The 9615-nt window shown below is 33.7% G+C and overlaps 2 protein-coding genes across 4 annotated transcripts in view; both read left to right on the forward strand.

Annotated features, from left to right (window-relative positions):
• Positions 1176-3992, forward strand: LOC104750501. The gene is made up of 9 exons (XM_010472296.1): positions 1176-1596; positions 1759-1854; positions 2653-2737; positions 2863-2984; positions 3077-3105; positions 3185-3258; positions 3347-3376; positions 3467-3569; positions 3652-3992. Exons 1-9 carry the CDS (start codon positions 1501-1503, stop codon positions 3713-3715), a joined length of 699 nt encoding a protein of 232 aa, XP_010470598.1. The 5' UTR covers positions 1176-1500; the 3' UTR covers positions 3716-3992.
• Positions 7243-9615, forward strand: part of LOC104750503 (mannose-6-phosphate isomerase 2-like) — a 4694-nt gene continuing 2321 nt past the window's right edge. The window contains exons 1-4 of one of the 3 annotated variants that reach the window (XM_019237635.1): positions 7243-7784; positions 8116-8283; positions 8799-9278; positions 9368-9548. In XM_019237635.1, coding sequence (XP_019093180.1) covers positions 7254-7784; positions 8116-8283; positions 8799-9278; positions 9368-9548 — 1360 coding nt within the window. In that variant the 5' untranslated portion in view covers positions 7243-7253. Of the gene's footprint in view, positions 7785-8115; positions 8284-8798; positions 9279-9367; positions 9614-9615 lie in introns of all 3 variants that reach the window. The other 2 variants (XM_010472297.2, XM_010472298.2) reach the window with 2 other exon arrangements.

Here is a 9615-nt window from a genome sequence, read left to right on the forward strand (position 1 = left end):
GGCTTTAAATTTTAATACACAAGAAGAGAAGATGTGACAGATCATGCTTTCGTGACTTATCATTTTAATAAGCTCTCTTATAGCTAATCAAGTCGCTGACTATTTTCGTATATAGAGATATTCAAGGACGTTTTTAGTGGCTAGACAAGGATCACAAGTCACAACCATCCTATGGTCGGACCTTCGTTATAGGTGGTCGTCGTGTGGTATTTGTTGTGGCTCAATTTAGTTTAGATAATGGTAGAAGCGTCAGATTATATTGGGTCAGGATATGGCTCCCAACAATGTTCAATACCTCGACTTAAACTAGGTGTTGATTACTACCAGTTCAAGTTCTCCTCTACACAAGTACAAAAATCTAGAACGATCGAGGATATATATGCTTGGCTGCTTGCAAATCTATGTCTCCAATGAACATAATGAGGACTCTTTTTCTCATTTTTGGGATAACAAGCAATGGCGAAGGTGTTTACTTTCATTAGGAAATTATAAGTATTAAATCAGTTTTGAAAAGAAAGACAACAACAATTAAATCAGTCTACTTTATGTGAATTTGCCAATTTCGAGAGTTTCTTAATTAGAACGTGTTTAAATCCATTACTGTTTGACCTAAAACTAGATGTTGACCAGATAAATGTAACTGAATTTGAATTTTTCCTTTTTTAATAATTATTTTCAAAATATTATGGGTGTATGCAATTGTGATTAAAATTTGTTGTCAAAAACAACTCATTTGAACATTTCTACGATATTTATGTAATTAGAAAAAAAACTATTCTTGAGACCAGTGAAACTAATTAACTATTATTTTAGTAATGCTGTCTTTTTTTTTCTCCTTTCAAGTAAATTTATTTAAATTCAAATTTTTTCTACATATTTTAGAGAGAAGTTTAAACCAGAACGACATAGATGTCTGCCGAATCATAACCGGAGGAAAACAAAATGCGTAACCCTACCAAAAAGAAATACAAAACACTAAAAACAAAACAGAAAAACTTCAACCTAAAATAAAGGAGTTTGAACATAAGTAACTAGGCTTAAATCTTATTAAACAGTCACACAATTTAGAGTTATCCAATCTGTATATAGTTTTTCGTTATTCCCAAAATAATTCTTAACTCTAAATATATATCTACTTTATCAACTATACAAAATTAGATATCGCATTTGAATGCTTTGGAAAAAGAAAAAAAAAAATAAACGCGTAAGATCTAGTGAATGTGGTCATAGAGATGATTGGTCACCTAATCAAATATTTTCTCCCTAAAAAAAGAAGTAACAATAATTTTTCTCACAATTTCCTCGAAGAAGAAGAAGAAGAAAGAAAACTTTTTTAAAAATGTCAAAATCTCAGAAAACTAAGAAACCAATCACATTCGTCCATATATTTTTTTTTCCCTCTTTGCGTTTTTTGTTTTTCTTCATCCCCATCACTACTCTTCAGATTCCGGGAATAAAGAAAAGGGAGATAGAAAGTTTCAATCTTTTTGTTAGGCGGAGATGGTTACGCCGAACTGGGAACTTCAGGGTTGTTGTAACCGGAATCAAAACACTTTCCTCATCACCATCGGAATCTTCACCGTCGTTATCCTCTTGGTCAGTTTCTTCTAATAAAGTTTGAAACTTTAATTGTTTTTTTTTTTTTTCGATTCAATCGAAGATCCAAAGCTAGTCAAAAGGGTATCTGATTTTAGTCTTTATTGCAACTATTGACCTATAAATTTCATTCAAAATTCACAATTTGGGTTTTTTTTACAGCTATGGAGGACGTTTCTGTTGACTCCATTTAAACTCATTACGGTGTTTTTGCACGAAGCGAGTCATGCTGTTGCTTGCAAGCTTACTTGTGGAGATGTAAGGAGCTCTCTTACTTCAACTACTAACTCTTCATTGAATTAATTATAAAGGTTACAAATTTTGATTGTAGGTCAACTGAAACCCTTGAAATTCAGTTTGAAAACAAGAAATGTCTCCTTGTATTTGCAAAATCTTGCTTTGCAATAGGCAGAGAAGAGTTTCTGGTTTCCTTAGATAGATAGATAGGTTATTGCTTTAGCAATGGTGTCTCTGCGTTCTCTCTGGACATGACTTGTTTAGCACAGGTAGTTCTGTCATTAGTCTATGAAGCCAAGACACATAGTGAGTCCACTTTTAGTAACGCAGCTGGTCAAGCTTAGTTGTATGTCTAATATAACTAGCCTTGGACTGAATGTAACAGATTTAGGGTGTTGAGAGTTGGTTAGTGAAGGCTAGGTTTATAAAGATGTCTCTGCAAATTGTTTGGGGTTTAGATTTCTAGTAATTGATTGGCATTTTGGTTTAGTAATTCTCCCTAGTTTGGTGAATTTTATAACAAGAGTGTACAGCTTCAGCTCTTACTATAGTTCTGATTGTGTTATTCTAGATTGATTGATGCGTATGCAAATTTTACCTTATGATGAAATCTACATACTGCTTGTATGAATCTGCAAGTTTTACTGCCCTGAACAAAACTTTGGAAAGTCTAGGTATAGATTACAGATAATACCATCAAATATATGAACCATCTCCGTGTAAAGATCTGCAGCTCACAGTCGCATATAATGTGGAGAATGTTTTTCTATTAACATATGTTGTTCATTTTCGTTACTCATTTCCTTATTGAATCTAAAGGTGGAGGGGATGGAGGTGAATGCAAATGAAGGGGGTTCGACAACAACACGTGGTGGCATTTATTGGCTGATCTTACCTGCTGGCTGTAATGCCCAATCTATCTATCTCCCTAACCCATTTTTTTTTGGATTTAGACTGTTCCTATATTGGTAGATTTAGGTGAAAGGGCTTAAAGTGTTACCATTTTTTGTTGTTTGAATTTGTTTATAGATCTTGGGTCATCATTTTGGGGAATGGCTTTGATTCTTGCATCTACCAATCTGCTTACAGCAAGAATAGCTGCTGCTGGTCTGGGTCTTGCTTTATTCATCGTCCTCTTCATTGCCAAAAACGTAAGCAGAAGTCATTTTTTCTCTTATCATCAAAGTTTTATTTCCTTCAAAAAGTCATCAACGTTAACCATTGAGATCTTCAATTTTGACAGTGGACGCTTCGAGGTCTTTGTATAGGTGTGTTATCTTTGTATAAGTTACATTTTCTTTTTTAACTACCCAAAATGCTTATATAGTTGTTATAATCTCAGGTTTCATAGTTTCCTCGGTGTCATCTGGGTTCTACAAGAGTTAACTACAGTCAAAATTCTCCGTTATGTCATTCTCTTCATTGGTAAGAGATACCAATAAAACTCTAGTCTGTCTTGTTAACATTCAGTTTCATTTAAGCTTATATAAAAGCCGGATTCACAAAATTGCAGGTGTGATGAATAGCTTATTCTCAGTTTACGGTATGTAACTATTTTCTCCCTATGCTTCACTTTAAGTTAACGACTTATGACCAATAATAATGTGGCTGCAATGCAATGGATGGATATTAGATATCTATGACGATTTGATATCTCGGAGGGTCCATTCGAGCGATGCTGAGAAGTTTGCAGAGATCTGTCCTTGCTGTACTGGTTGTGGCTGGGGTGTCATCTGGTAAGAATTTTAATACAACTCTCAATAATCACATTCTGAAAGTGAATTCATTCTTCTAACAAACTGTTTTTTTTTGTTTCAGGGGAATGATATCTTTTGCGTTTCTTTGTGCATCGCTCTATCTCGGCCTAGTGATCTTATCGTAAAAAACAGTATTCTTTTATGAATCTGTTGGTGTCTCTCACTCTCTCAGGTTCAGATTCTTCCCAGTGACAACAGTTTGGTAAAAAGCTTGATTCTTTAGATCCCTTGATGTGTTTGGGATTTACATTTGATTGAAACTGTAGGGTTTATTTGAGAGTTTGTATTCTTTGTTGAATAGGATTCATTAGAAATTTGATTTGGTCTGTGTTTATGTTTGTATTGAAACTTCGTTGACTTCTTCAACAGAGGAAAAAAAAGTCCGTTGACTTTGGTTAAACTTCTCATTATTGAAAATTTGAAACTTGAAATCGTTCAAAGAGTGAATAAAGCGTCAAAAAGAATGAGTTTATGTTTATATGGTTCATATAGTTTTTTGTAAAAAAAATAGAATGGTTTTGATGATAATTGTCGTAATTAAAAAATTGAATACAAGAAAGAAACTATCAAGTTTCGTAATTTATATAAACAATTCAACGAAAAAAGTCTTTCAACTTTGGTCAAGTCCATTTTCAATTCTATCGACACGAGACGAACGTGTTTAAGTTTAACCACGCGTTATTGGGTCTTCTATTTTTTCCCATTTATTAATACCCCAAAATTGAAGAAAACTAGTCACTAACACGGTTTGAATTGGCCATAATTTGAAGGATTATTACGTTGAAAAAAATTCCGACGTACCAATGAACAACCTAACCACTAATAATGGTGCTTATAAGTATTTTCTCTGATATAATGTTTCATATCATGTTCAAAATTATAGTACGATTAAACTTTACTAGAAGGCGTCGAATAACCAATGTCATTAAAGAAAAAATTGAGTGTTTTTCAAGAATTTTGTGGAGATGTAAACTAAGTTGACCCAAATACCTATAGTATATATGTTCTTATGTCTAGATGCTCTTCTCCTAATATGTTGGAGATATGCCATTAAAAGATGTTGAGACTTTAGGCACCAAGAACCGGAACGGGTTCGATAGGTTGAGGAATACCAAACCGAACACCAACTTGGAGTCGTACGTGGACCAAAAAAAAAACTCACCAAAATCAATAAGATACAAAAAGAAGAAGAAGATTTGGAGCATAACGAACTCCACGTCACCGCCAAACTTTTTTCCCATACCATTGACGACGTCTACCAACAGTAACCCTTCATTCTTTATACAATTCCACTCCACCGTATCTTTTTTTTTTTTCGTTTTCTTCTTCTTCTTTTGATTTCTCAAAATTACATATATGGATTACAAATTAATGATAAGGCTTGTGAGTTTTTTTTGTGTGTGCAAAATGAATGGCTTATGAATTTTTTGGCGTAGAAAAATTCACAGTTTATAGAACCTATATTCACATATGATGATGTCCTCGTCATGCAACTTGTAGATGGAAGTTTGTAAAAATACTTGCATCCACGATTTAAAGTATTATCATTATGCATGTTGTATAATTGAACACGTGGTGTAAAATTCTTGGATAATCACGTTTGATATTGTAGATAGTTTATTTGGGTTTTAGATTTTAAAAAAAACATATAAACGTATATAGAAAATTAGAAATTAATCCACGTAAAAATTTTGGATTGCTATTAATGTCTATTAATAGCATTTTTTTATAGAAAAGGTAATAATGTTGACTTGTAAATAAAGTAAGAAAAATAAGTTCTGTCATTTCAGAAGAGGAAGTACAGTATGTCACATGTAAAATGGATCATGGATACTTTTCGTGAGAACTTCCCACAAGGAAGCCATTGACCTCACCTTTCTCAGTTTCCAGCTTGGCCAAATTTATTATTTATTTTGTAAGTTATAAGAGCTTTACGTATAAGATATTTAAGGCTACATGTTAAGAGAAATTTAATGATTTTAATATGCTTGGAATATTCTGGATTTAAAATATATGGTAATGCATCAACCAAAGGTTTGAATAAATTGATTTGACTGTTTTTAATTTTATTTTACATGAAAGCTTCAAAAAGATTACAATAATATCTGGTTTGGAGTTGGTAATATAATTATTAACACAATTTGATAAGATAACAGATAATAATATTTTTGAAAATCTTATAAAAAAAAAAATATATATATATATATAGTTTCATAAATTAATAATTAGATAATTTATAAAAATAGATAAATATATATCTAAATTTTTTTAGTGAACTATGACTAGCTATAGTATTATTTGAACGTATATTTTTGTTAGAGCTTAGTCAAACAAATTCGATGTTATCTTTTTTTTTTTCTGTGGCCGGGAGAAACCATATTAAATTTCGAATCCCCGTGGCCAATGCTACTCAAACCCAGGTGGCAGCACTTTTCTCCTTTTATCAGTGAACCAAAGCGACTTGATTAACTTATTAAATTAAATAAAAATATAAAAAATCTATAAACGTGATAATTTTTCTCTTACGTATAAATTCTAGAAGGATATAGATTATAACACAATTTTTTTAAAAAAATGAACGTTTAAAATCATCACATTTTAGTTGAATCTCATTATAAACTATATATCAATAAAATATCTTAATCCTAGATTACGAATAATACGTTCACAAAAATGAACGTTATAACTTGTAGCATTAGTCAATAGTCAACAACTTTTCTGAATTTGTTTAGGATAGGAGTTCAAGAGGAACTCTTTTAAAATTGTCGAAACAATAGCCATTAGATGAAGTCAGAGCCGAGAACCATAGTGTTTCAAGCGAAAACACGTTTAAGGTAATGCTCAACGCAATAAAGATTCTATTAATTATAGATATAAAACATGTTTTCTCTTTTGGGAGGAGAGGAAGCTCATGATGTCTCTTTCGAGAAATGATTGTCTCTTCCAAGAGGAAACTGTTATCTCTTCTAGATTGAAGTCTTTTTTGCGTTCTAGGTGACAGGGAAAGAAAAAATGTACATAGCAACCATGTGACATATTATGTATACAATCTAATTTTTGAAAAAAAAATTCCATCCCAAGAAAAGTTTTGATGTGGCAAACAATGTAACTTCCATATTGTACATTTGATTCATTCCATATCATTAATGTTCAATTAATATATGATAAGAAGAAAAAAAATATGGCAAGTTTGAAAATATGATTCTTACCAATATTTATCTTGATTCTCATTCTTATCTTTTTCCTTTTCTCAAGTGCTATATATATATATATCCAAAATAAAACACGCAATTTCTGTTTTAATTACACACAAAAAAAAAGAGTTCTCAAGTTATCTTCCAAAAATGGTATTTACCTCTATTTTCAGATTTCTCCTCCACGTCTACTTGATAGTCATGGATTGGTTACAAAGACGAGGCGTTCTCATCTTGTTCACACGTAAGTACTCCTATTTTTTTGGTGCAACAATTCACACGTAAGTATGAATACTTTTCACAGACAAAATCTTAATTTGTTAAATAGTTTTCATAATTATAATTCAAGGAATTCTCGTGAGCCTATTTTTCTAAATACAATATAACTAATGCATATCTTAATTTCTACATAAAGAAACACATATTTACTCACTTGCTTCTTTATCAATATTCTCCTTTCCATATTTATATGATTGCATTTTTTTTTAACCCTCTTGCAAGAAACACATATCATTTATTATTTATATATATTACACACAGAGAGGTTACAAGAAAAACCCATTCATCAGTCTTTTATATTATTGTTATCTGTATTCTCCTCTCTGATTCATCGGCAACAAACAAAAAAATGGGTGCAGACGCAATCCAAACGAACGGTCACGATCAAGCCAAGTTGTTAACCGGCGGTGAAAAGATCCAACGGCTGAGATGTTTCGTCAAGAACTACGAATGGGGCAAACTCGGACCGGACTCATTGGTTGCGAGACTCCAAGAGGCGAATTCAGGAGGAAAGGTCGACGCGGCGGTTCCTCACGCCGAGTTTTGGATGGGTACTCATGAGTCTGGACCGAGTCATGTTGAATTCGGGTCGGGTCAGAATGAGGGTTCTGATAATAATAAATGCATGGTTACGTTAAAATCGTGGGTTTTGGATAATCCGGATTCGCTCGGGTCCGGAGTCGTGGGCAAGTGGGGTTGTGATCTCCCTTTCCTCTTCAAGGTACCCAATAATAGAAATCTTGTTTTTTTAGATGGTCAATTCCTCTGTTTTTTTTGTTTGCTCTGTTTTAGAAGATGGTTACATTTGATTCTGTTTCTTTTGTGAAAATTTTTGGATTTTGTCTGTGTTTTGAAGTTATAATTTATCAGTTTCTACCAATCAAAACATTGGATGTACAGATTCTATTTTATAGTCAGTTTCTCTGTTTCTTTTGCTCTGTTTTTCTTAGTAAAATTTGGGGTTTTTTTTTTTGTGTATAAGTGTTTAAAGCATACAGATTTGTATCTAATGAGAAGTGTGTTTTGGTTATTGAAATGTGAAATTTTTTTAGGTATTGTCAGTGACGAAAGCATTGTCGATTCAGGCGCATCCAAATAAGGCCTTAGCAGAGAAATTGCATAGAGAAGAGCCTCTTCTGTACAGAGATAATAACCACAAGCCTGAGATTGCTCTCGCTGTCACTCCTTTTCAAGCCCTTTGTGGTTTTGTAAGTCTTAAGGTACGGTACTCATTTCAGATCTCTCTCTCTCTGAATCTCTCATTATCAGCAAAAACATTTGTGTCAGTCTGTGGTTCAGATTAAAGAAACTGAAATTGACTTTAGCATGGTTTGATTGGTTTTGTTGGGTGCAATCAAGGGTAAAGATGACATTGGAGTATGGTTCAGATTGGTTGAGTTTAGGTTGCGGTTACATTATTAAACCGAATAAATTTATTTTGGTTATTCTGCCTTTTTTTTACATGTGCTACAAAAAGCTAAATTGAACCGGTTCTGTACCTCTGTTTGATTGGTTTTGTTGGGTGAAATCAAGGGTAAAATGAACCGAATACAAACCAAACCATTTCCTAGGTTTATTCCAGTTTGATTTGGTTTTTATTAGAGTATGGTTCATATTGGTTCAGTTTAGGTTGGGGGTTACATGGTTACATGATTGGGATTTGGTTATTTCGGTTATCTTGCCTTTTTTTACATGTGCGACAAAGCTAAATTGAACCGGTTTATGTTGAATCCAGGAGCTGAAGGAGGTTATCACCAATGTGCCAGAGATTACAGAGCTTGTTGGAAGCAAAGCTACAGGTCAAATCTTCAAAGTCAATGAACACGATGAAGACGTAAAAGTTAAATTGGTTGTCCGATTGATCTTCACGCAGCTGATGTCTGCAAGCAGCAGCGAGACAAAGCAAGTGGTATCTCGGATGAAGATTCGTCTTATTTCAGAGACCAAACACCGTGAATTATCGGATAAGGAGAAGTTAGTTTTGGAACTGGAGGAACAGTACAAAGGCGACATAGGTGTGATATCAGCCTTCTTCTTTAACTATGTCAAGCTTAATCCTGGAGAGGCTTTGTATCTGGATGCGAACGAGCCGCACGCTTACATCTCTGGGGACTGTGTTGAGTGTATGGCGGCTTCGGACAATGTAGTTAGAGCTGGTCTTACTCCTAAACACCGGGATGTTCAAACACTTTGCTCTATGCTTACCTACAAACTGGTAACTTTCTTTGCACGTTAACGTTTTGGTAACTTTCTTTACACGTTAGCTGTCTGGTTTATTGAGTAACCGGTATCGGATTTGTTCAGGGGTACCCGGAGATTTTGAAAGGGTTTCCTCTAACTCCTTACGTTACGAGGTATCTTCCACCATTCGATGAGTTCGAAGTAGATCACTGTGATCTTCCTAGAGGAAAATCGACGGTTTTCCCAGCAGTACCGGGTCCTTCGGTTTATCTGGTTATTGAAGGAGAAGGGAAATTACAAACCGGTTCAACTCAATTGTTGGTTAGCCAAGGAGATGTTTTGTTTGTTCCAGCTCATAACGAGATTCACGT

Source organism: Camelina sativa, chromosome 16 (genome assembly GCF_000633955.1).
Source record: "Camelina sativa cultivar DH55 chromosome 16, Cs, whole genome shotgun sequence".
Classification (NCBI taxonomy): Eukaryota; Viridiplantae; Streptophyta; class Magnoliopsida; order Brassicales; family Brassicaceae; genus Camelina; species Camelina sativa.